The 27,493-nt window shown below is 43.5% G+C and overlaps 1 protein-coding gene across 1 annotated transcript; it reads right to left on the reverse strand.

Annotated features, from left to right (window-relative positions):
* Window positions 1-2,098: 2,098 nt before the first annotated feature.
* ZNF483 (zinc finger protein 483) lies at window positions 2,099-22,456 on the reverse strand. The gene is made up of 6 exons (XM_033237830.1): window positions 22,275-22,456; window positions 19,691-20,233; window positions 16,226-16,314; window positions 12,990-13,116; window positions 12,503-12,595; window positions 2,099-4,700 (listed from the first exon to the last, which is right to left on the reverse strand). Exons 2-6 carry the CDS (start codon window positions 20,103-20,105, stop codon window positions 3,190-3,192), a joined length of 2,235 nt encoding a protein of 744 aa, XP_033093721.1. The 5' UTR covers window positions 20,106-20,233; window positions 22,275-22,456; the 3' UTR covers window positions 2,099-3,189.
* Between the last annotated feature and the right edge of the window lie 5,037 nt (window positions 22,457-27,493).

The following is a 27,493-nucleotide window of genomic DNA, read 5'->3' on the forward strand; positions in this document are numbered from 1 at the left end:
CCTGCAGGCAATTATACAGACTTAGCTACTGAAATGAATACTTTGATAAATTATTATCCAACAGAGTTTGAGGCTGCCCTCTGTAGCTAGTACATGGTATTTAGAAAGTTCATATTGGATAAAGGACTTATATCCACAATAAAAAGGACTACAACACAATATCAGCAACTCCATTTTTAAATAGACAAAAAATCTGGCAATAAAACACTTCACTAAGATACATGAATGGCTGAAGAGCACATAAAATATGCTTTGACATTATTCATCATCTGGAAAATCAAAGTTAAAATCACAAAGGAATATTTAAAACACTAGAATGGGTATAATTTTTAAAAAACAGACAATGACTGGCAAGATTGTAGAGAAAATGGGAACCCTCACACGTTACTAGTCAGAATGTAAAGTAATGCGGTCACTTTGGAAAACAATTTGGCAGTTTCCTAACAAAGTTAAACAAAAATTTACCATATGACATAGCAACTCCCCTCAGGCATCTGCCTAAGAAAAATGAAAACATGTCCACACAAAGGTTTGCACGCTAATGTTCAAAACACTTGCATACCAAAAAGCAGCATTATTCCTAACAGGCAAAAACTGGAAAAACCTCAAATGTTCTTCAACTAGTGAATGTACAAAGGATCCACATAATGTAATGTTATTCATGATAAAAAGGAATAAAGTACTAGTATGTTACAATATGGATGAACTTAAAACACATTAATGAAAAAACATGGAAAGATCACATATAACATAAAATGTACAGAAAAAAACAACTCTAGAGACACAAAGTAGACTGAGTAGTGGGTGCCTGGGATTAGAAGTTGGAAGGGAGATTAACTGTAAACTGGAATAAGGGATCTTACTGGGATGATGTTCTAAAAAATGGATTATGGTAATGGTTACACAACTCAGCAAATTTACTAAAATTCACTGAATTGTACACTTGATATGGTTTTAATGATATGTAATTTGTACCTCAGTAAATTCGTTTAAAAAAATGTTTACACTCTAGATTCCCAATGGATACTGGGATAAAACATTGTTATGAATGTTAGGGAGTCTAAGAGTAATCATCCTGGAACAAATCTCTTCTGAAGTCTTTCACATGCTTCTTCAACTCTTTCTACAAATTATATTTTTCAGAAAACAAAACTTAAACCAAGTGTTTTGTCTTTTCAGACAAAAACTTAAAACCATCATGAATGATTCTCATTATAAACATTCCTTTCATGGCTAGCATGTGATTGGTTGGTCCGCTGAGCAATAACTATGCAGACCAATTTATCACACGGCAATATTTAAACTGCAGGCTTGGGGTTGGGGAGGCACCAAAAACCTTCTCCCAGAGGTAGCATTTCACACCTACATACATTAGTCACAGTAAATGTTCCTGAGTCTAAGATCAGCATTAAGGATTGCTTTACTTCCATAAACCAAGAATTTTCTGGTTTAGCTCTCTTTCTGTAGGAGCCGCCTACAATTTCAACTTTAGGAACTTATTTCTAGACCATTGTCAATGGGGTTTCTCCAGAACCCTATGACCTGAAGCCAAAATCTCACTCATTCAGGGCCCTAAGTTCCTTTTTCAGTTGGAAATTATTATTCAGACTCCACCAATGAAATTTATAAGGAATAATCCACCAATACCCGTATATTCCATTCCTCTGAGGTCTAATTTCATGAAAGAAAACTTAACTGAAAATTTTTTCTGTATCAATTCTACATCCATTCCCTGAACTTTACTTGCTATCAATGGGGTCTCTTTAGATTTTAGGGTATCTATTATCCAAATGGTAGGGGTTATAACATAACATTCCTACAGTGGGAAAGTCTGACTAGCTAAGTCAGAAAGTAGATTCCCCATCAAAAGGTGGCCGCTGCTACCCAGGACCAGCTGAGCACTTTACAGAAATATAAGCCCAGTGTTGTTAGCCCTTATAATTTTTTAAGACAAGCATTGTTTTTAGTATGGAATGCCCTAATTTTAGACAGCGGCAACAATGTACACACACACACACACACACACACACACACACACGCACACCCCAAGCAAATTGTTAGAACAGCTTTTAACTGTTGCCATACAGAATGCTTACACTCCAGTTGCAAAAAAATGTACTTGCTACAGGCAAAATTGTTTTAAAGTAGAATTTTTGCAAACCAAAATCCATCCAGAACAGCTCTGTTTTCAGCACACTTCCTTCGCCTCAGCCCCCATCTATTTTCCTAGGACTGTTACTCTCACGGCTGAGATAGCTCCTGTACAAGCTCTCTGGCTTCTCAGTCCCCTTTGGCCAATGCCAAAAGAAAAAGAGCTCCCTTGGCCAATTAAAATACTCCCTCAAGGAAAAGTCATTTGAGCTTCACTGGCCCATTCCTAGTTACAGCATTTCAGGGATTCCTGCACAAAGTTTTCAACAACTACACTGCATTCTCACTAAGCTAGAAGTCCAGCATCCCGGGAACCAGGCTTGGTGGAGTGTACCCGTAATGTCACCTACTCAGGAAACTGAGATGGAAGGATCACTTGAGCCCAGGAGTTCAAGACCAGCATGGGCAACATAGTGAGACACCATCCCAAAAAAGAAAAACGGAAAAAAAAAAAAAGAAGAAGTCCAGCATCCTGAATAGTGGTATTTTTCACTAGAGAAACTTGAAAGTAATGACAAATAAAAAAAAAAAACTTATGTCCACAGCTTCAGAGATTATCAGGAATATCAAAAAACCAAAAACTAAAAAACGAAAAACGACAAAAATCATTAGTCCCATCCCTTCATTCTGCTGGTAAAGAAAATAAAAGTTCAAATGACTTGTCCAAGATGTATACAGCAAGTTGGTTGGCAAACTGGGACAGAATCCAAGTTATCTGACTGCAGTCAAGTTCTTTTTCCATCACACTACATGGTAGTGCAAGAAATCAGAGGGCAATCCCCTGAAGAGTTTTTCCAATTCGTTTGGCCTCAGAATCAATTTGCATTCTTCCCTTTCCAGTGACTTTACCAACTAATTACTGTTTACCAGCTGTTGCCATTCTTGAAAAGAAGAGGGATGAATGGGCAAAAGAATATTTTTCCTAACTGCCAATTTATGAAAGTTGCAGCTACTGATCAGTATTTTAAGTTTATATTCCAGGGTTTCAGTAACTGACAATTTGAATTAAATTCCCCCCACCTTAATGTAGTTCCAGGATTACTCTGCAGCATGAAATCCCCGATGTCTAATGAGGCCTGAATTACTTTTAAACGTCTTCTCACATTCATTACATTCATATTCTCTCCTTCCGGTATGAATTTTTAGGTGTTCTACAAGGATAGAGCTTCGACTAAAGGTTGCACCACAATAGTTACATTCATAGGGTTTCTCTCCTGTATGAATTCGGTGGTGCTCATTAAGAGATGAACTCTGACTGAAGGACTTCCCACATTCTTTACATTTATAAGGTTTTACACCAGTATGAATTCTCTGATGACGACTAAGCAGTGAATGGGTTGGGAAGGCTTTCTCACATTGGTTACATTTGTAGGGTTTTTCTCCTGAATGAAGTCTTTGATGATAAATCACAGATGTAAAATGGCTAAAAGTCATTCCGCAATCATTACACAAATACGGTTTTTCTCCAGTGTGAATTCTCTGATGCCGGGTAAGGCATGAATTCTGTCTAAAGGCTTTTCCACATTCGCCACATTTATAGGGTTTCTCTCCAGTATGAATTCTCTGATGTTTGGAAAGGGATGAGCTATGACTGAAGGATTTTCCACAATTGTTACATGTATAGGGTTTTTCTCCAGTATGAATTCGCTGATGTTGAATAAGAGATGAACTGTCACTGAAGGGTCTCCCACAGTCTTTACATTTATAAGGTTTTTCTCCAGTATGAATTCTCTGATGTTTAATGAGGTGAGCACTTAGGGTGAAACCTTTCCCGCAATCATCACATTTGAAGGGTTTCTCTCCACTGTGAGTTCTATGATGTGGTGTGAGTGATGAACTATCACTAAAAGCTTTTCCACATTCATTACACATATAGGGTTTTTCTCCAGTGTGAATTCTCCGATGTTTGGTGAGTGAGGCGCTATAGCCAAAGGCTTTTCCACACTTACTACATTTATGAGTTTTTTCTCCAGTCTCATTTCCCTCATCTTTATTTAAGGCTGCTTCTTGACATGAATCTTTCCGACATTTCTCACACATAGGGGTTTTTCTCCTAGAAAGAGTTGATCTTCTAATAAAGATTATCCCACATTTACTGCATTTTTGGGACCTATCCATCAAATGAATCTTCTGACGTTTCTGATGTTCAGTAAGAGCTGAAGAGTGACTTAAGACTTTCCCACCATCATTAGATTTCCGTGACTTTTCTCCAGTGGTTTTCTCCTTGCGGTTCAGAACAAGGTCTGAATGAAAACTGAAGGGTTTCTTGCTTTCATTATACCTCCGAGATTTCTTCCTCAAGTAGACTCTCAGATGTTTAATTAAGTCTGAAGTTTCTTTGAAATTATGTCCAAAGGGGCTTTTATCTGGGTCAAATTCCTCACCCCTATTGCCACTCCCAAGAGTTTTTTGTGTGACTGTTCCTTTTGAATTTCCCTGATTACTGTGATCCTCCTCTGAGCTGCCACAATATTGCTGGAATTCTTCCATCAAGCCATAATCATCATCCCTGAGGCATCTTTCTATTATTTTATCTAAAGCCGATTCATCTAAAAGAAATAAGAAATAGAGTATTTCCTGTTTGCAAGAAAGGAAGCTGTTGTATTTGGGTCTGAAATAAGAACACATTAGTAACTACAAGGAATACAGTTTTGATGGTTCTCAAAAAGAGCTTTATAAAATAGAAAAGGAAAAGACAATATAGGGAAACAATGTAAACATATGGGTTAAGAAAAACATTGAAAAAGATGAAAAGTTTGTGCTTTACAGTTAGATGCAAGTTTTCACTCTCATTTTGAATTTTTATAAGAGGTTCAGGACGGGCGTGGTGGCTCACGCCTGTAATCTCAGCACTTTGGGAGGCCGAGGCAGGCAGATAATGAGATCAGGAGATCAAGACCATCCTGACTAACACGGTGAAACCCCATCTCTACTAAAAATACAAAAAATTAGCCAGGTGTGATGGCATGAGCCTGTGATCCCAGCTACTCGGGAGGCTGAGGTAGGAAAATTGCTTGAACCCAGGAGGTGGAGGTTGCAGGGAGCCAAGATTGTGGCACTATGCTCCAGCCTAGGCAACAGAGCAAGGCTCCATCTCAGAAAAAAAAAAAAAAAAAAAAAAAACAAGGTTCAAACCTATTCTCCCTATATCGTAATTTTTCTCTTTCCAACAATGATAGCACCAACATTTGTCAAATATTTACCAAATGCCAGGTACCGCACCAAGCACGATGTAATAGAAGTAAGTACAATATACTGCACTTAATCTTCACAACAACCTTATGGAGTAGCTTTTATTACCATTCCAGTTTTATGGATGTGACAACTGGGAATATAAGAGTATTAAGTAGTCTGCCCAAGGTCACGTGATAGAGCCAGATTTTTAACTTAATCTGAAACCAAAGCCCACGCTCTTGATCCCTATATCATATCACCTCTCCGCAAAGCAGACAAATAACACTACTTTGTTGAAAAGAGTAAACACATCACAGATATGCAGCACCACCAATATAGACTTTTAAAGATTACAAGTTGGCCCTATCAGCCTTACATATACACTAATCAGGCATCGATTTTAAGTCTCTCCTACACTGTTGCAGTTCCAGTACTATTCTTCTGACCTGTATACTTCCTACTACCTAGAATGCATTCCCACAGCACCCTCACTGTCACAAACATAAATCAGACAGGGCCTAGGGTTCAACTGCAACCATCTCCAGAGCTTTCTCCAATACCATACTCTCACTGATTATGCTATTCTCAGAATTTTGAATTCACTAATTAACTACATCTTGGCTTTTTGCCACAAGGTCACATTGTCACTTTTATGAAACTATTTTTTCAACAGATAATTATAAAATACAAAGTTACTCAAAATCATATTACCTAGAAGTTAACTAATGGTTAATACACAATTCCGTATATTTCCTTTGATGTTTCTATATAGTTTAAAACAGAAAAACTGTATAATTTGTATTGTTATTCTTTTCACTTTGTATTGTTACTCTTTTCATTTATGATTATTTCCCATTTTACTGCTAATTTTTCTTTAAAACAATTTTTTTTTATTTTTAGAGACAGGGTCTTACTCTGTTGCTTAGGCTGGAGAGCAGTGGCATGATCACTGCTCACTGCAGCCTCAACCTCCCCAGCTCAAGCAATCCTCCCATCTCAGCCTTCCAAGTAGGTGGAACCACAGGCAGGTGCCACCACATCGGGCTAATTTTTAAAAATTATCTGTAGAGATGGGGTCTCCCTGTGCTGATCAGGCTGGTCTTGAACAGCTGGCCTCAACTGATTCTCCCACCATGGCCTCCCAAAGTGTTGGGATTACAGGTATGAGCCACTGAACCCAACTCGTTAATTCTTCATAAAGATAATTTTAATCAGTGACATGATAATCATCATATAGATATAATTGTTCATTCTCTTTTTTTTTGAGATGGAGTTTTGCTCTTGTTGCCCAGGCTGGATGCAATGTGCAATCTTGGCTCACTGCAATCTCTGCCTCCCGGGTTCAAGCCATTCTCCTGCCTCAGCCTCCCGAGTAGCTAGGAGTACAGGCATGTACTACCATGCCCAGCTAATTTTGTATTTTTAGTAGAGATGGGGTTTCTCCATGTTGGTCAGGCTGGTCTTGAATTCCTGACCTCAGGTGATCCACCCGCCTTGGCCTCCCAAAGTGCTGGGATTACAGGCGTGAGCCACCATACCCAGCCTCATTCTCTTACTGAACCTTTATCAAATAATACTTCCTGAAAAACAGAGTCATGAAGGCAGAATTACTAAACCAAAGGGCAGAAACTAGGTTATACTGCTTTACATGACACATGAGGAGCAGAAGGCCCTGAGTACTATCTCTGATCAAATATTCTTTAAATCTTTGCAAATTTAATTCATAATAAATAGTATTATTGCTTTAAATGTGCACTGCATTGCTACCCAGTGAGTTTGAACAATTTTTTCATGCTCACGAGCTATTTAAATTTTAAATTTTGTTGGTGATCCATTCAAGTTAGTCCATTTTCCTAACAGACTTAGTGTTCCTTATTGATTTGAGTTTTTTTTTTTTCTGAAATGGAGTCTCACTCTCTCACCCCAGCAATCTCTGCTCACTGCAACCTCCACCTCCCGGGTTCGAGCAATTCTCCTGTCTCAGCCTCCTGAGTAGCTGAGACTACAGCTGCCCACCACCACACCTGGCTAATTTTTGCATTTTTTAGTAGAGACGGGCTTTTACCATGTTGGCCAAGCTGGTCTCGAACTCCTGACCTCAGGTGATCCATCTGCCTTGGCCTCCCAAAGTGCTGGGATTATAGGTGAGCCACGACACCTGGCTGAGGTTTTTTTTTTTTTTTTTAATAAATTATGGCCATTGACTGCTGTATCTGTCTAAAACTTTCTTCTCCAGTATGTCGTAAATAACTTTTAAAACAAGCTGTATATCAACATAAGGCTTTTTTGTTTGATGTAAGATAACTGGGGAAAGAACATATATTTATACCAGTGTGCTAGAACTACTCATAACACTTTCAGAATACATTTTTTAAATTCCCCTCCAAAATGCTACTTAAATGTGATAAAACAACTATTGTCCTTTATATATGTAATCACAGTTGACCCTTGAACAACATAAATTTGAACTGCAAGTGTCCATTTACAGGTGGATTTTTGTTTTTCTAAGAGATGGGGTCTTGATCTGTCATCCAGGCTGGAGTACAGTGGCATGATTGTAGCTCACTGCAACCTCTAACTCCTGGGCTGAAGCAATCCTCCTACCTCGGCGCACACCACTGCGCCTGGCTGGTTTTTAAATTTTTTGTAGAAACAGGGTCTCATTATGCTGCCCAGGCTGGTCTCAAACTCCTGGCTTCAAGTGGTCTTCCCGTTTTGGCCTCCCAATGTTGAGATTACAGGTGGGAGTCACCATGCCCAGCCTGTGGATTTTTTTCAATAAACACGTTAGAAAAATTTTTGGAGATCTGTGACAATTGGAAAAAACTTGCAGACAAACTGTGTAGCCTAGACATGTCAATAAAAAAAAAAAGTCATGAATTTTTAAGATATATAGATAGATAATAGTCTATTTTGTCATTTATTGCTATAAAATATACACAAATTATAAAGTTAAAATTTATCAAAACGTACACACACACTTACAGGCCATACTTGGTGTCATTCACAGTCTGGAGAAATGTAAGCAAATGTAAAGATACAGTATTAAATAATAACTGGGCCAGGCACAGTAGCTCACCCCCATAATCCCCACCACTTTGGGAGGCCAAGGTAGGCAGTTTGTTTCAGCTCAGGAGTTGGAGACCAGCCTGAGCAACATGACGAAACTCTGTCTCTACAGAAAATACAAACATTAGCTGAATATGGTGGCATGTGCCTGTAGTACCAGCTACTCAAGAAGCTGAGGTGAGAGGATTGCTTGAACCCAGGAGGTAGAGGCTATAGTGAGCCGTGATCATGCCACTGCACCCTAGCCTGGATGATGGAGCAAGACCCTGTCTCAAAATAATAATAATAGTAACTGCATAAAACGAACTATAGTACATACTATACACTGTAATAATTTCATAGGCACCTCTTGTTGGTATTGCAATGAGCTCAAATGTCTGCCCTAAGTATCCACTTAAAATGCCAGGAAGGCCAGGTGCAGTGGCTCACGCCTGTAATTCCAACACTTTGGGAAGCCAAGGCAGGCAGATCACTTGAGGTCAGGAGCTTGAGACCAACGTGGTTAAACTCTGTCTCTACCAAAAACACAAAATTTAGCTGTGGTGCATACCTGTAATCACAGCTACTCGGTAGGCTGAGGCAGGAGAATCGCTGGAACCCAGGAGGTGGAAGCTGCAGTGAGCTGACATCACACCACTGCACTCCAGCCTGGGTGACAGAGTGAGACTCTGTCTCCAAAAAAAAAAAACAAAGGCCCTATCATGCTAATCATCTCCATGTAAGCTGTTTATGTCTCCAGGAAATTGCCTATCACAGTAAAAATGGATCTCTTGCAGTTCTCTCCTATTTTTCATTGTCTTTAGTGCAATACTGTAAAACGTGAATAACATCATGGGACCCAAAGTGCTGCTAGTAGCACTGGAAGTGCTGCCAACAAGCACAGAATAGTCATGATACTTCAAGAAAAAGCTGAACTGCTTGATATGCACCATAGACTGAGGTCTGCAGCTATAACTGTCTGCCATTTCAGACAGACAATATAAACTTAGTGATCTGTACACATGGTACAGTGCTGTAAATGTATTTTCTCTTTTTGCCTTTTTTTTTTTTTTTTTTTTTTTTTTTGAGACGGAGTCTCGCTCTGTCGCCCAGGCTGGAGTGCAGTGGCCGGATCTCAGCTCACTGCAAGCTCCGCCTCCCGGGTTTAGGCCATTCTCTCGCCTCAGCCTCCCGAGTAGCTGGGACTACAGGCGCCCGCCATCTCGCCCGGCTAATTTTTTGTATTTTTTTAGTAGAGACGGGGTTTCACCGTGTTAGCCAGGATGGTCTCGATCTCCTGACCTCGTGATCCGCCCGTCTCGGCCTCCCAAAGTGCTGGGATTACAGGCTTGAGCCACCGCGCCCGGCCTCTTTTTGCCTTAATAGCATTTTTCTCTGGCTTACTAGAATATAGTATATAACAAACATATGTAATTCTGTTTATCAATAAGGCTTCAGGTCAACAGTAGGCTATTAGTAGTTAAGTTTTTGGAGAGTTAATGGTTATACATGGATTTTCAACTGTATGGGCGGAGGGGGTCAGTGCCCCTAATCCTCATGTTGTTCAAGGGTCAATTGTATACCGGAAGCAGCCAATAAGTTGACTACAATAAATGTTTGAGAAGATGGAATACAGCAAGATGGATTATTGCTTCTTTCTTTAAGATAAACCAAGGTATCGCTACATGTAATAACTTATTTTTATTTTCATTTTTTTTTTTTTTGAGACGGGGTCTCGCTCTGTCGCCCAGGCTGGAGTGCTATGGCACGATCTTGGCTCAGCGCAAGCTCTGCTTCCCAGGTTCAAGCAATTCTCCTGCCTCAGCCTCCCAAGTAGCTGGGATTATAGGCACCCGCCACCACGCCCAGCTAATTTTTTTTTTTTTTTTTTTTTGAGACGGAGTCTCGCTGTGTCGCCCAGGCTGGAGTACAGTGGCGCGATCTCGGCTCACTGCAAGCTCCGCCTCACGGGTTCCCACCTTTCTCCCGCCTCAGCCTCCGAGTAGCTGGGACTACAGGTGCCCGCCACCATGCCCGGCTAGTTTTTTGTATTTTTAGTAGAGACGGGGTTTCACCGTGTTAGCCAGGAGGGTCTCGATCTCCTGACCTCGTGATCCACCCGCCTCGGCCTCCCAAAGTGCTGGGATTACAGGCTTGAGCCACCGCGCCCAGCCTTTTTTTGTATTTTTAGTAGAGATGGGGTTTCACCGTGTTAGCCAGGATGGTCTTGATCTCCTGACCTTGTGATCCGCCCGCCTTGGCCTCCCAAAGTGCTGGGATTACAGGCAGGAGCCACTGTGCTCGGCCTATTTTTTTAATGTAAATTTAATATATATAAATCGTGGCCAGGCACGGTGGCTCACACCTGTAATCCCAGCACTCTGGGAGGCCGAGGTAGTTGGATTACGAGGTCAGGAGATCAAGACCATCCTGGCCAACATGGTAAAACCCTGCCTCTACTAAAAATACAAAAAAATTAGCTGGGCATGGTGGCACGTGCCTGTAGTCCCAGATACTTGGCAAGCTAAGGCAAAAGAATCACTTGAATGTGGGAGGTGGAGGTTGCAGTGAGCCGAGACTGTGCCACTGCACTCCAGCCTGACGACAGAGCAAGACTCCATCTCAAGAAAACAAAACAAAACAAAACCTAATTCTTCAAAGATAACCAGTGCTAACATGAATGTTTTCCAGATATTAAAAATCCATATATTCTATGTATTCAGGCATGTGTTATTCCCTTTAACAAAAATACATGCTGTCCACTGGGTGAATTCCTACTTATCCTTCAAGATTCAACTCAAATGCGAATTAAAACCTTGCTCCTACATATTCCCACAGCTCCTTATACATGTGCTTGATACAGTATGCATCACAGTGTTAACATCCTTGTTTCGATATGTCCTCTAGTGTCCATAAATATGCACCACTCACAACTCCTCCTGTGGAGATATTACCTGACAACCTCTACTGCTGCTCTATGAATTCAACACTGCATCCACACCAGTTGCCACAAGCAGCTCCCGGTCAATGACGGAGTACAGGGATACTTACACAGGCCCATTTCTTTGAGACACAGGACTCCTCTGATAGGTAACTATGGTAAGGACTCCTGTTTGGCCTTGCCTAAACTTTTTTAGAACTGCACTTCAGCCGGGCGCGTTGGCTCATGCCTGTAATCTCAGCACTTTGGGAGGCCGAGGTAGGCGGATCAAGAGGTCACGAGTTCGAGACCAGCCTGGCCAACATGGTGAAACCCCATCTCTACTAAAAATACAAAAAATTAGGCTGGGCGCCGTGGCTCTAACCTGTAATCCCAGCACTTTGGGAGGCCGACAGACGGGCGGATCACGAGGTCAGGAGATGGAGACCATCCTGGCTAACACGGTGAAACCCCGTCTCTACTAAAAAATACAAAAAAATTAGCTGGGCATGGTGGCGGGCGCCTGTAGTCCCAGCTGCTCGGGAGGCTGAGGCAGGAGAATGGCGTGAACCTGGGAGTCGGAGCTTGCAGTGAGCTGAGATCCGGCCACTGCACTCCAGCCTGGGCGACAGAGCAAGACTCCGTCTCAAAAAAAAAAAAAAAAAATTAGCCGGGCTTGTTGGTGGGTACCTGTAATCCCAGCTACTCGGGAGGCTGAGGCAGGAGAATCACTTGAACCCGGGAGGCAGAGGTTGCAGTGAGCTGAGATAGTGCTATTGCACTCTAGCTTGGGAGACAGTGCGAGACTGACTCAAAAAAATAAAAATAAAAATAAAAATAAAAAAAGATAGAACGACACTTTAGTCTAAGACTTTTCCTACCCAATCTGCCCTACTTCCTGTTCTCATTCACAGGTTAGACCAGCATTATGCTCTGATAGCTCTTCCGGCTTCTTCTAGTTCCTTCCTCATTTTCCTTCACTCAATCTTTCTCCAGTAAAGATCTTACATGGCTAATTATGTCCTGGCATCTATTTAGAGGACCCAAACCAAGTCTTCCCCATTAAAATGAACATTTCAGGAAGGCAAGGGATCTATTCTAATCAGCTTCGTATTTTAGTATCTAGGCAGCCCAACATTTCAAAGAGTCTTCTCAACAGACTTGCTAAACAACTGTTTTCATTTCGTTGTGTATTTTTCACCAACTCACCTAGTCGGGAGCCTTCTGAGACTTCTTTCAGCAGCCATGGCAATTCAACCCACTTTAGCTGGGAAATCAACTCTAATTTTGAAACTGGAAAGTCTGCTCACAGAGAAAAGAACAGAAAATTGCTGTTTTGCATAGAATGAAGATATCCCAGCATTCATATATAGCCTCTGGTTCTCCAGGGAAGATAAAAAATGCTACCAAAATATACAAACATAAATACTGGAACTTGCGACAAAAATGGGAAAAGGTATTCCACTGAGGAAATCAAAATGATGCTTCACATTTCCAATTCAATGAAGCAAAGACCTTTTCTAGAAGATACACTGCAGGAAAGCACATTTTCAGAACTGGTTTTTTGGATTAGTCCTATCAGTCCCTGGGTCCCCAGACAAAACAAAGTACTTCACATAGCACTTACCTTTCAATAAAAGGGGACAAAAAGAGACCCAAGGTTAAACACTAGGTAATGAAGAAAAGGTGTCTTTACCCAGAAATTCTAGGTTCCTGAAGTTTTCCAGTAGCACTTCCTTATATAGCTCTTTCTGAAAAGGCTCCAGCTTCTTCCACTCTCCTCTTGAAAAGTTCACAGCTACATCCTTCAATGTTATAGATTCCTAGAACACCAAACAGCTCTTTTGTATCGGATTATTCCCAAATAGAACCTAAGTCGGTTTTTTTTTTGTTTTGTTTTTTTTTTGAGACAGGCTATTATTTCTCTGTCACCCATGTTAGAGTGCAGTGGTGCTTCATGGTTTACTGCAGGCTCAACCTCCTGGGCTCAAGTGATCCTCCCAACAGTAGTGGGGACTGCAGGCATGTGCCACCATGCCTGGCTTATTTCTAAACTTTTTGTAGAGGCATTGTCTCACTATGCTGCCCAGGCTGGTCTCGAACTCTTGGGCTCAAGTAATCCTCTGTCCTCTACCTCCCAGAGCACTGGGATTGCAGGCCTGAGCCACTGTGCCCAGGATGGATAGGATATAAAGAATGGTTTTGATAGCATGCAAGTTTTTAAGAATTCCAAAGTAAGCTACAGAGCAGCTATTCATTCTATGACTTTTATAAGTGATTCAGAACAAAGGTACTACACAATCCCTGCCTCTTCCATTCTGTCTCTAGTGTTCAATACTGTACAAGAATTCTCTGGAATGTATAACATTGATCAAGTTCACCCTAACACATCCATTTCTAGGACTAAAATATTAAATGAAGGGCATGATTTACACTCCTGAACCCTAAATTTGCAGAATTAATGTAAGTTTACTACAGGTAATAATTGCATAATATCTGCAACTACATTCCAAATTTTAACTTCCAATTATAAGCAGCAATTATCTTCTATCATATTCAGAGAATCTATGTTCAACAACATACTCACACTTGCAATTACTCCCCAATTACAAACAAGAATACTGATTCACTAAAACACGCTTTCCTTTTTTTTTTTTTTGAGACTAAGTCTTGCTCTGTTGCCCAGGCTGGAGTGCAATGGCATGATCTCGGCTCACTGCAACCTCCACCTCCCGAGTTCAAGCGATTCTCATGCCTCAGCCTCTCAAGCAGCTGGGATTGCAGGCATGCACCACCACATCTGGCTGATTTTTCAAATACACTTTCTTTTTTTTTTTTTTTTGAGATGGAGTCTCGCTCTGTCACCCAGGCTGGAGTGCAATGGCCGGATCTCAGCTCACTGCAAGCTCTGCCTCCCGGGTTTATGCCATTCTCCTGCCTCAGCCTCCCGAGTAGCTGGGACTACAGGCGCCCGCCACCTCGCCTGGCTAGTTTTTTGTATTTTTTAGTAGAGACGGGGTTTCACCATGTTAGCCAGGATGGTCTCGATCTCCTGACCTCGTGATCCGCCCGTCTCGGCCTCCCAAAGTGCTGGGATTACAGGTTTGAGCCACCGCGCCCGGCCACCAAATACACTTTCTATAGCAGTCTCTGCATGCTTTTTGAGAGGCAGTAAAGCAGAATGGCTATTGGTACGTGTATTACCTTCCTCTGGGAGCTGTAACAAATTACCATAACCTTGGTGACTCAAAATAGGAATTTGTTCTCTCACAGTTCTGGAGGCCAGAAGTCTGAGATCTAGGTGTTGGCAGGGCTGTGCTCCCTTCAGAGGCTCTGGGGGAGAATCTGTTCCTTGCCTCTTCCTGCTTCTGGTGGCTGCCACCGTTCCTTGTCTTGCGGCCCTATCACTCCAAACTCTGCCTAATTCTCCACATCACCTTCTCTTTGTGTTTTCAATCTCCTCCTGCCTCTCTAGCAAGGACACTTGGGATGGCATTTAGGGCCCACCTGTATAATCCAGAATAAATTCCTCATGTTGTTTTCTTTTTGTGAGACAGGGTCTCACTTTGCTACCCAGGCTGGAGTATGGTGGCGCAATCATAGCTCACTGCAGCCTCAACCTCCCAGGTTCAAGTGAAAGACTGTCTTTCCCTGCCACCTCAGATCCCGGGTAGCTGAAACCACAGGTATGTTATTGTGCCCAGCTAATTTCTAAAATTTTTTATACAGACGAGGGTCTCGCTTTGTTGCCCAGGCTGGTCTCAAATTCCCAGGCTCAAGCAATCCTCCCACCTTGGCCTCCCAAAGCAATGTGATTACAGGCATGAGCCACTGTACCCAGTCAAGGATGTTCTTTATCATGTTAAGATTTAAGGACATGTACCTCTGCCTGGGCACAGTAGCTCATGTCTGTAATCACAATGCAGTGGGAGGCCAAGGGAGAGGACTGCTTGAGGTCAGGAGTTCAAGACCAGCCTGGGCAACATAGCAAGACCCCAACTCTACAAAAAATATTTTAAAATGAGCTGGGCACAGTGATGTGCGCCTGTTGTCCCAGCTACTCAAGAGGCTGAGGAGGGAAGATAGCTTGAGCCCAGGACTTCAAGGTTGCAGTGAGCTATGCTTGCACCACTGCACTCCACTCCAGCCTGGATGACAAAGCAGGACTCCATCTCCTAAAAAAAAAAAAAAAAAAAAAGGAAGGAAGGCAGGCCAGGTGCGATGGCTCACACCTGTAATCCCAGCACTTTGGGAGGCCGAAGCGGGTGGATCATGAGGTCAGGAGTTTGACACCAGGCTGGCTAACATAGTGAAACCCTGTCTCTACTAAAAATACAAAAATTAGCTGGGAATGGTGGCACGTGCCTGTAGTCCCAGCTATCTGGGAGGCTGAGGCAGGAGAATCACTTGAACCTGGGCGGCGGAGGTTGCAGTGAGCCAAGATCCCGCTACTGCACTCCAGCCTGGGAAACAGAGTGAAACTCCGTCTCAATAAAAAAAAAAAAAAGAAAAAGAAGGAAATGAACTTCTACTTCTACCTGACTAATTTTAACAGCGGTAACTGCTGAATTTTAGTAAATGTTTTTGTCTCATTAGAATCAGACTCATGGCATTCTGTGAACTGAAACAAAACTGCATGCGGAAAATGAGGTGTCAGTTCCTTGAAAGGGAGACTATATTTATTTCATTGTATTTTGTTAGAGAGAGGGTCTTGCTCCCCAGGATGGAAGGCAGCAGTGGCGTCATTACAGCTCACTGCAACCCTGAACTCTTGGGCTCAAGTGATCTTCCTGCCTCAGCCTCCCAAAGTACTGACTGGGATTACAGGTGTAAGGCACCGTGCCTAGCCTTTGATTTTGTATCTTTATACCACTCAGTAGGAGCCCAGTTAAGTATTCACTTAGGAATAAAAACCATTGAAAGGAAACTTACACAGGACTCAGTATTGGGACAAACAGCGACCATTTTATCCTCTTTTGAGTTCTCCTCTTGGGAAACAGTAGAATCTTGAGAGACTGGATCTAGGAAAGGGGAGAAAACCAGTCCAGTCTTTCAAATAAATTCCTCAGACTAAAAATCTTTATATATATATATATCTATATATAATTTCTAAGTGATACACAGGAAAAAAACTAAGTCAGTTTCTCCTACTATACTCACAGCACAAAATAATTCTGAGACTTCAGATATGTGGGGGTATTTCCCCCACAAACAGCAAGCAATTCTGTGTTGGATTCCCCAGCAGGCACCAGCTGGGTATCCTCTAATTCATTTCTAATACTATCTACCTGGAGACGGCATTAGCTCCCAAAGGTTAAGGCCTCAGTCTCACAAGACCAACCTCCACTTCAGATGCCAGTCTCATGTCTGAGCCTCCAGGGCTTTGACCAACAAGATACAAATTGGGGATCCCATGAGCCCCTCCCTGGGTTCCAATAACTTGCTACAGTGGCTCACGTAACACTTTACTTACGTTTACTTGTTTATTGTAAAGGGTATTACAAAGGATACAGATGAACAGCCAGATGGATGACACACTGCACAGGGCAAGAGGCTTGGCACTTCCATGACCTCTACACAGCTCTCCAGGAACTGCCACATGGTTAGCTATCCGGAAAACTCTAATGAGCTGTGTCCTTATGGAAGCTTCATAGACAGGCATGACTGATTAAATCACTGGCCCTGTGATTAACTCAACCTTCAGTCCCTCTCCCCTCTGACAGGTTTGGGGGGTGAGGCTGAGTTCCAACCCTGTAAGCACAGGGTTGGTTCCCCTGGCAACCAGCACCCTCCCCCAATTCCAGGGTTATCTAAGGACTTTCCAAAAATCATCTCATTAACATAAACTCAAGGGTGGTTAAAAGGGGCTTGTTATAAATAACAAAAAGACTGTCTTTCTCCTTTATAGCTCAGGAGCTGTTTCAGGAACCACGGACAAAAGGCCACATATTTTAACAAAAGACACTCTTACTGCTCTAATCACCCAGGAAATTACAAGGGTTCTAAGAGCTCTGAGCCTCTCTGGATAAAAAGGTCAGAAGAAACAAAAAGTTGTCCACTCTTTAAAACAGAGAACAGCCATAGATAAAAGTTTCCTATGAAAACCTAGGCGTTTCCTCTTAGCTCATATAAAAATCCTTTCAAATCCTAAGCTCACGAAAACTGGTTTTCTTCTTTCTATATACCCTCAATTTAAAAATGTTTAATTTGAACAACAATGAATTTTGAAGTATCCTAATTTAAAAGACGTAGTAAGGTAAAACTGTGTATTCTTCATAGTGCTAGTACAAAGCCTTGCTCAAGAGTCACTCCAACCTGCTAATTGAATGAAAGCACCAGGTTAGTCTCAAGAGTTGACTCCACCAGATTCCTGACGACAGAAAAGAGGCATCTAATAAACTTGTAAAATGTATCCAGTACCTTCAGATTGGCCCATTCTGGGCATACTACCAATGAGTGAGCCCTGCTCCGCAAGAAGCAGTAAAAAATAAATACATAAAAACCCTCGGATGTCAACAGCTCTTTCTCAAATAAGAAAAAGTACTTTTTCAAATCATACTCTACCTTCTTATGAAAATAATTTTAGGCAACTTTAATGATTAGACAATCAATAAAAATTAAGAATTAGAATGACTTAATCAAAGAGAAAAGTGGGGTGAATTTAAGAAAACTGTTATATCCTACAGAATCCTAGAAATCAATTCTTCTTTTTTTTTTTTTTTGAGACCGAGTTGTGCTGTTGTTGCCCAGGCTGGGGTACAATGGTGCGATCTTGGCTCACTGCAATGTCCACCTTCCGGGTTCAAGCAATTCTCCTGCCTCAGTCTCCACAGTAGCTTGGATTACAGGCATGCACCACCATGCTGGGCTGAGTTTGTATTTTTGTAGGGACGGGGTTTCTCCATGTTGGTACGGCTGGTCTCAAACTCCTGACCTCGGGTGATCCACCTACCTAGGCCTCCCAAAGTGCTGGGATTACAAGTGTGAACCACCATACCTGGCCCGAAACCAATTCTTTATTGCAGGGGCCTCCACAAAGAGGCCCTAATTTTGTAGAAGCATGACACTGCAGTGACAAATCACAGAGGAGTCAGGAAATCCAAATTTTAGACACACTAATTAGCTGTGTGACGGCAAATTAAGTGTATGGAGGTAAATACTATTTATTTCCCTATCTCAGAACTCTTCCAGAATACAAACTGTCATATATATATATCAGGGGCCCTATGGTAAACACGCTACAAATATTCCAAATATATTTGGAATGCAAATATTCCAAATATTTGTAGCATATTACACTGCAAAATACAAATATTTGTTTTTTTTTTTTTGAGGCGGAGTCTCGCTCTGTCGCCCGGGCTGGAGTGCAGTGGCCGGATCTCAGCTCACTGCAAGCTCCGCCTCCCGGGTTCACGCCATTCTCCTGCCTCAGCCTCCCGAGTAGCTGGGACTACAGGCGCCCGCCACCTCGCCCGGCTAGTTTTTTGTATTTTTAGTAGAGACGGGGTTTCACCGTGTTAGCCAGGATGGTCTCGATCTCCTGACCTCGTGATCCGCCCGTCTCGGCCTCCCAAAGTGCTGGGATTACAGGCTTGAGCCACCGCGCCCGGCAATACAAATATTTGTATCATATTTGAGAATATGAATAGCTACAAATTTGAGAAAAAAGGCGAGCCACATTCCCTGAAAGGACTATTCACCCTAGAAGACTTTACATCAACATTTTATAATGATATCAATGTAATTCAGTTTATAGTTTATACATTTATATTTATAATATGTAATTACATACATAAAATTCAGGTTTTCCTGCCCTAAGGCTGTGGAACTGCACTGTAAAATAGTTACTAGTCGCATTTGGCTATTTAAACTTTAAATTTGATTAAAAAAATTCAGTTCCTTATTTGCACTAGCTGCTTTTCATGTACTTAACTTGAATTGCAAAACAGTGCAGAAACATTTCCATCAGCAAAGACACTGACAGCCCTGTTCCAGCAACATGCTAGTCCACACAGTGGAACTAGACATTAGGGCCTGAGCTGGTTGATTTGCCTGTGACTCCAAACACTTTCACAGATAACTTGTGTTCTTGAAGGGGATGGGAAAGAAATTACTATTTCTTGAGCATCCACCATATATTATATCTTATCTTGTCTTACCTTTACAAGAAAACTACAGGAAAGATGATATCCCTTTTTAACGGATACAAATATTTACATTCTGAGAGTTTACACAGCTTGCTCAAAATCACATAGTAAATGGCAGGGATGATTCAAACCCAGTCCCAACTTCAAACCTCAGACTCCTCTTTAGCAGTAAATTGCTTTCTTTTGAGGGATTTACTTTTGGACTTTGAGGCAATGTCTCCCGCTTCCTCCCTCCATCTATAAATCTCACCTTCTTTTTCTTCAAGCATCTGGGTCAAATCTTCTATTAGGGTCACCACCTCCTCACTACTCTCAGGATGTTGTGACTTTACCCAAATCCTGATCTCCCCAGGCAAAATGGTCAGGAACTGCTCAAACACCAAAAGCTCTAAAATCTGTTCTTTCGTGTGAATGTCTGGTCTCAGCCACTGAATGCAGAGCTCCCAGAGTTGACTCAGAGCTTTCCTGGGTCCAGCTACTTCTGAGTAACAAAACCACCTAAACCTCTGTCTGAAAGACTCTGCGTCAGCCGCATTTCCTCTTAAAATAGCTTCTTGCTCCCCAGAAGTAACCACTCTTGGGACCTCATTTTGTTCAGTCGAGGCCAGAGTTTGAGGGTCTGGTGAGATGGCTGTCATCTTGTTCAAGGGCACTACAGCTTGCATTGTGTCTCAGGGGCAGGAATCCAGTCCCCTCACACTCTAGTTGAGTATCAGTGCAGTCCACCAACAGGTACTATACACAGCCAGGAATATCAAAGGTTCCAGGAATCCAGTTTACAGTCCTGCAGAAACTGTCAAGAAGAAATATTAAGGCATTAAATAAGTAAAACAAACTATTGTTAGTCCTAAAAACATTGTTCTTGGTTTGGTTCAGAGAAATATATCCACACACATACCTGCAAAGGCCTAGAAAAGCCCTGCTCAACTACTATATTAAAAAGATAATTTTCTTTCTTTTTTTTTTTGAGACGGAGTTTTGCTCTTGGTGCCCAGGTTGGAGTGAAGTGGTACGATCTCGGCTCACTGCAACCTCTGCCCCGGCCAGGTTCAAGCGATTCTCCTGCCTCAGCCTCCCAGGAAGCTGGGACTACAGGCACGTGCCACCATTCCCAAATAATTTTTGTATTTTTAGTAGAGATGGGGTTTCGCCACGTTGGCCAGGCTAGTCTCGAATTCCTGACTTCAGGCGACCCACCCACCTCGGCCTCCCAAAGTGTCAGGATTACAGGCTTGAGCCACCGCACCCAGTCATAATTTTCTTTGTAGTCTAAAGCCGAGGAGCTACTTAAGGGTTAAGGAAACAGTTGCTTTAGATTCAATACTCCTCCTAAACAAAATGTTATCAGAAAAGGTTCACAAGAGGACCCAGTCGAAAAGCTATTTAACAACTCCTACCCTTTCTTAATGAAAGGGTACACATTTCTCACCCGTTGCTCAACTCAGAAGCCCAATTTAAAATTTGACTTTCAAATTTCCTCTTCCTCCTTACTTCTCCCATCATCGATAACCAAGATCTGGTGATTTTATTTCCTAAGAACCTCTCCATTCTATCCTACTGAAACTGCCTAAGTACAGGGATCTTCAATCCAGTCTCACACTGTAGCCAAAATATTCCTTCTAACATGCAAAATATGATCTTATCACTCTCTGGTTTACAGTCCCCTCACCAGCCCCCAAACGGTCTCTCGATAAAGTTCACATGCAGGGACCATGGCATTGTGATCTAGAGACACTGCCTGATGACCTCACCTCTTGAGCTCTAAGCTACCCGAATGACACTACAGCCATAAATTAGTATCTCCCCATTCCCAGACACTTCCTCTCTACATACCCTCCTAGCGTTCGCACCAAGGCTATTCCCTCTCCTCGGAATGTTGCTTTCTTTCTCCTACCAAACTTTTATTCGTTCTTTAAAGCCTGACTCCTTTCAACTGTCACTTCTTGTGTGATGCTCTGCTTGATCCCAAAGCACTCCTTTGCACACAGACTACCCTGTGTTGCCTGCATTCATTCATTCTACAAGTGACTGAGCAACTACAATGAGCTGGAACAGGACCAGGGGCCCTGAGCTGCGGGGCCAGGCGTGGACAGGCCTGAAAGGGTCCTCACGCTCACAGAGGGTCCAGGAAATGACAATGCAGCCGGAGCGGGACTACAATGCGACAAGTGAAGTATGTGACAGCTTCGCATTGCAACTACCATACCAATAACAACCCACTTCCGAGTACAGCGCCCGGCACACAGCACGCATGACGTCATTTATTCCTCTGCCAAATATTAAGCGCCCACCATGTACCTGGCGCCGTGCGGGGCACCTGGGGCTCCGCGGTGACTAAGACACTCAGCTCCGTCTACAGAGTTTACACTGGAGGCCCGGTGAAAATGTGACGCAGCCGGAGGATCTCAACCGGAGGGAGTTAAAAAGGAGAGATTTCACCCCCCAGGGGTCCTGTGGCAACGTCTGGACACATTTTTGGTTAGCTCGACTGGGAGGAAAGGTGGTACTGTTACCTAACGGGCAGAACCAGTGACGCTGTTACACATCCTGCAATAACGGGAGAGCCTCCCCCTCACAGCCACACCACACAAACAAAACAAGGCATTATCCCGCCCAAAATGTCAACAGTGCCCAAGTGGCGCAGGGAGGGATGGAGGGAAGCCAACAGCCCCATCCCACAGCGGAGTCCGCACCTCCCACAGAAGCAGCAGCAGCAGCGCGCAGCGCACAGCCCGTTGGTAGGCTGCTCCCGGCCCCCACCCCGCCCCAGGTGCGCCCTCGGAGCCGGCGACCCGGCCACGGCCCCGAAACTCGGGACCCGGGACGACCAGTACCTGCACCAGCATCCGCAAACAGCACCAACGCCACAGCAACGAGCTTCCAGAAGCTTGTCCCGCAGCGAGTGCGCGCGCAAGCCCGTGGGGACCACTGCGCCTGCGCAGAGGCGCTGAACCGGACTCCCCGAACGCGCTCGTGCAGCTTTCCGAAAGTCCGCGCTTTCCATAGGCTCCCACCTGCCTGTTGCGCATGGTCACTGGGAAGCGGCTAGTGGGCTCGGCTGCAGAATTATTGCTGCGCCAGAGGCTCCGAGGCCTAGAATCATTTGAGGTTTGCAGATCCAGGAGGTTCCATCTCTTTAGTAACCTCAGACCTTCCCTACCCACTCCCATCACATCCATTCCCTGAAATCTAAGGTGGAAAAATCCACCGCAGAAGCATATTAGCGATGCATTTAATGCAAGCCATAATTAATGCCACAACTTGAGTTAAACATATATTAATCTTATGACTTCCACACCTGCCCCCATGGTCCAGTCCACCCTCATAGCTCACCTGGATTATTGCAATAGCTTCTTGATTACACTTTACTTCTCTTGGCTATTCTCCACACCACAGCCAGACAGACGTTTTAATAACGTCAAATTATGTTCCTCTTTTGCTTAAAACCCTGAGATGGTTTCCCATTTCACTCAGAGTGAAAACCCAGATCTTTATAGTGGCCTACAAGGCCTGATGGAATCTAGCCACCTATAACCTCCCGCACCTCTTCCCCGACTTTCCTGCTCCAATCTTGATAGACCCCCTTCCTCTTCTAACCTGCCAGGTACTTCTGGCTGACCTGCTCCTTACCTAAGTGGCCATACGGCCCGCTCTCCCATCCCTTCAGGTCTTCTCAATAAAGCTCTCCCACCATTCCACTTAAATAGGAATCCCACCTCACTCTTGTTTCCTCGTCTAACATGCCCTATAGGTTGTTTGTTCGTTATTTTTTATTTTTTTTACTACTTGTCTGCCTTCTCCACTGGAATACTAATTTCACAAGAGTAAGTATTTTTATTTCATTTGTTCTAGGTTGTGTGTTTAGGTCCTGGAACAGTACTTGGCCCATGGCAGGCACTCAATAGATATTTGTTGAGCTTATGAATGAGTGCTTGCATGGATTATGGGGGGCATCGCAAAAAGGGCGGAAGAACTCCAAAAAAATTTTTGGAGGATTCTAATAACTGGACGATCCCTGAAGGGGTGGAGTTGGGAGAGAAAGACTAGATTCATTCTAGACTGAAGGAGCAAGGTGATTCAAGAGTCTGAGACTTTAAAAGGGCAGAGCAAACTCAACTAAATGAACCACTGGGCTTATCGCAGGCAGCAAGTCAAGCTGAAGAAACGGGGCTGAGAATGGCTGGGCACGGTGGCTCATGCTTGTAATTCCAGCACTTTGGGAGGCTGAGGCAGGTGGATCATCTGAGGTTGGGAGTTTGAGACCAGCCTGACCCACATGGAGAAACCCCGTCTCTACTAAAAATACAAAAAATTAGCCAGGTGTGGTGGTGCATATCTGTAATCCCAGCTCCTTGGGAGGCTGAGGCAGGAGAATCACTTGAACCCGGGAGATGGAGGTTGTGGTGAGCCGAGATCAGGCCATTGCACTTTAGCCTGGGCAACGAGAGTGAAACTCTGTCTCAAAAAAAAAAAAAGAAAAAGAAATGAAACAGGTCTAAGAGTGAAGACAAAAGTTTTCTCAGTCCCAAGTCCCACCACATATTCTCCTTTACGCATCTCCCGTTGTCTGTCTTAAGACACATCAGGAAGAAGCTGGAGAAGGCAGAGGAATGGGAAATATCTATTGGCTCATTATTTTAACCAGGCAAGTCAGAGGCACTTTATTTAGTGGTTCTGAGGCTTTACTGTACTTAAGAATCACATAGTGTTCTTTATTTGAATACAAATTGTGGGACCTTCTGGCCCTCCCCACCCGTCAACTTGTTGCAGATCTTGTATTTTGAGGAAACACGGTACTAGTTGAAATATTCTGTAAGTAAATAACATGCTACCTATGAATAAATTACCAGGAAAGAATGGAATCATTTTGGAAATGGTAGTCAAACTATAACTTTTGATTAAAAGTAACCATCATGGTAAGGAGTGATGGACTGTGCATCAGGAAGGAAGCAGGAAACTACAAATCAGTTAGTTTCACTGGTAAGCAATCTGGTGGGATCTCTAACCAGGAAAACGTACTTAGGAGAACTTTAAGTGAGCTGTTTGTTCGTTTAACTGTTCTGGCTTCAGTATGGAGAGTAGATTAGAAAGAAGTAACACCAGAGATAAAAAGACTTGTCTTATCACAATCTAGGTAGTATGATGGTGGCATAAAATAAAGGTGGTTTAAAAGGTGTTGGAAGGGCCAGACGTGGTGGCTCACGCCTGTAATCCCAGCACTTTGGGAGGCCGAAGTGGGCGGATCACGAGGTCAGGAGATCGAGACCATCCTGGCTAACGTGGTGAAACCCCATCTCTACTAAAAATACAAAAAATTAGCTGGGCGTGGTAGTGGGTGCCTGTAGTCCTAGCTGCTCAGGAGGCTGAGGCAAGAGAATGGCGTGAACCCGGGAGGCAGAGCTTGTAGTGAGCCAAGATTGCGCTACTGCACTCCAGCCTGGGCAACAGAGCAAGACTCTTGTCTCAATAAAAAAAAAAAAAAAAAAAGTGATGGAAGACAGACACAGGGAATAGTACTATCAAGAGATAGTAGTAGTAGGATTTGGTGATTTATTGCAAATATTCACAGGTGGGAACGAAGAAAACAGTGTGCTATATGGCATCTTACATTTTGTAAAAATGGCCACAGCAATATGTGTCCCATCCCACAAGTTATTCTTACAAGGTAATGTTGATATACCTCCTTTTGAGAGGAGTTACCTATGCTTCCTCCCCATTGAAACTAGGTTGACCTTTGTAACTACCTAAGCCCATAGAATGCGGTGGAGATGATACTGCCTGACTTCTAAACCTGCCTACATCCACAGAGCTAGCACCCAGATCAAGAAACACAACATGACCAGCAATGCAGAAGCCCTGATCCCTCTGTACTTCCTTTCGGTCACCTTCCCAAGGGTGTCACTATTCTGACTTTTAACAGAGAAGAATAGTTTTACTTGTTTTCATCGTAGAATCTAGAGTCTAGAAAGTAGAATCCGGCCGGGCACGGTGGCTCATGCCTGTAATCCCAGCACTTTGGGAGGCCGAGGTGGGCAGATCACCTGAGGACAGGAGTTTGAGATGAGCCTGGCCACATGCTGAAACCCTGTTTCTACTAAAAATACAAAACTTAGCCAGGCATGATGGCGCCTGCCTGTAATCCCAGCTACTCAGGAGGCTGAGGCAGGAGAATCGCTTGAACCCAGGGGGGCGGAGGTTGCAGTGAACCAAGATTGTGCCGCTGCACTCCAGCCTGGGCGACAGAGCAAGACTTCATCTCAAAAAAAAAAGAAAAAGTAAGTAAAATCCTATGGTACATATTGTTTGAATATGATGACTTCTTTCATTCAACATTATGTCTGTGAGATTTATCAATATTATTGCATGTGATTATACAATGTTTATTTTCATTGCTGCATAGTGTTCTCCTATGACCTGTATTTTTGTGTGTATTTTTTTGCTTCTGGTTTTTTTTGTTTTTTTTTTTTTGAGACAGAATGTCACCTAGGCTGGAGTGCAGTGGTGTGATCTCAGCTCAGCTCACTGCAACCTCCACCTCCTGGGTTCAAGCAATTCTCCTGCCTCAGCCCCTGAGTAGCTGGGATTACAGGCGTCTGTCACCACACCTGGCTAATTTTTGTATTTTTAGCAGAGACGGGGTTTTGCCATGTTGGCCAGGCTGGTCTCAAACTCCTGACCTAAGGTGATCTGCCCACCTTGGCCTCCCAAAGTGCTGGGATTACAGGGGTAAGCCACTGCACCTGGCCTGACCTGTTACTTATATTAACATTTCCTGTTTTCGTAACCCCTTGCCCAGCCTGTGTTCCCCTATACAGAGGTGGGGAGGAAGTACGTATGAATGTTTGTATATCTGAAGGGAAGAGTCTATCTGATTTTCCTTTCTTCTTTCTTTTTTTCTTTTCTTTTCTTTTCTTTTTTTTTTTTTTTTGAGACAGAGTCTAACTCTGTCACCTAGGCTAGAGTGCAGTGGAGCGATTTCAGCTCACTGCAACCTGCACCTCCCAGGTTCAAGCAATTCTCCTGCCACAGCCTCCCGAGTAGCTGGGATTACAGGTGCCTGCCACCGTGCCTGGCTAATTTTTGTACTTTTAGTAGAGAAAGGGGTTTCACCATCTTGGCCAGGCTGGTCTCGAACCTCTGACCTCGTGATCCACCCGCCTCAGCCTCCCAAAATACTGGGATTGCAGGTGTAAGCCACTGCACCTGGCTTCCCTGTCTTCTTTCTAGACTCACTCCACTTTAAAGAAACTGAAGACCCAAGGTCCTGCCCACTCCTCCCCATACCCTATTTTTTCGAAAATGAGACCCAGCACAGGGAGGGGCTTGCCCAATGTCACTCAACTGGTAGATTGGAAACTGACTGGCTCTAAGCTGAAGGCTTTTAGGAGGAAGGAGCACATCTTCCCCATCTCTAGAGGGAGGAGGACAGGCTGGGACTCTGATCAAGGATCTAAGACAGGTGTTTTAAAACTAGTTGTTGTTTAATTGCCAGACTGTCCAAAAGAAATATTGCAGATGAAAGAGGGGCATTCCTGATTGAAGTCCTGGCTTCCCCACCTAGCAGCCTTGGGGTTACCTCCTTAGGACCCTCAGGGCTCTTGTGCATTCAGTTTGGAGGCCCCTGAGCTCTAAAGGTTTGAGCTGCCTCAAGGACACCAAGTCCTTGCTTCAGGGTGCCTCCAGTCCTGGTTTAGCTGGGACTCCAAGGATCCCAAAGCCAGTTGAAGGTCATGATTTCCACTCTAGGGGAGCTGACGGTCTCCTAAAAAGTAATAACAAGAAAACTTCTGGCCGGGCGCGGTGGCTCAAGCCTGTAATCCCAGCACTTTGGGAGGCCGAGACGGGCGGATCACGAGGTCAGGAGATCGAGACCATCCTGGCTAATACGGTGAAACCCTGTCTCTACTTAAAAATACAAAAAAACTAGCCGGGCGATGAGGCGGGCGCCTGTAGTCCCAGCTACTCGGGAGGCTGAGGCAGGAGAATGGCATAAACCCGGGAGGCGGAGCTTGCAGTGAGCTGAGATCCGGCCACTGCACTCCAGCCTGGGTGG

This window comes from Trachypithecus francoisi, unplaced genomic scaffold (genome assembly GCF_009764315.1).
Source record: "Trachypithecus francoisi isolate TF-2019V2 unplaced genomic scaffold, Tfra_2.0 Lachesis_group16, whole genome shotgun sequence".
Classification (NCBI taxonomy): Eukaryota; Metazoa; Chordata; class Mammalia; order Primates; family Cercopithecidae; genus Trachypithecus; species Trachypithecus francoisi.

Excerpts from the sequence above, each read along its gene's own strand:
- ZNF483 (XM_033237830.1), bottom strand. The coding sequence starts at position 20,105 with ATGCAAGCTGTAGTGCCCTTGAACAAGATGACAGCCATCTCACCAGAC. Across the intron at positions 16,315-19,690 it reads GATGCTTGAAGAAAAAGAAG|ATCCAGTCTCTCAAGATTCT; the intron begins GTGAGATTTATA and ends CCCCTTTCCTAG. Across the intron at positions 4,701-12,502 it reads CTCAGAAGGCTCCCGACTAG|ATGAATCGGCTTTAGATAAA; the intron begins GTGAGTTGGTGA and ends TATTTCTTTTAG.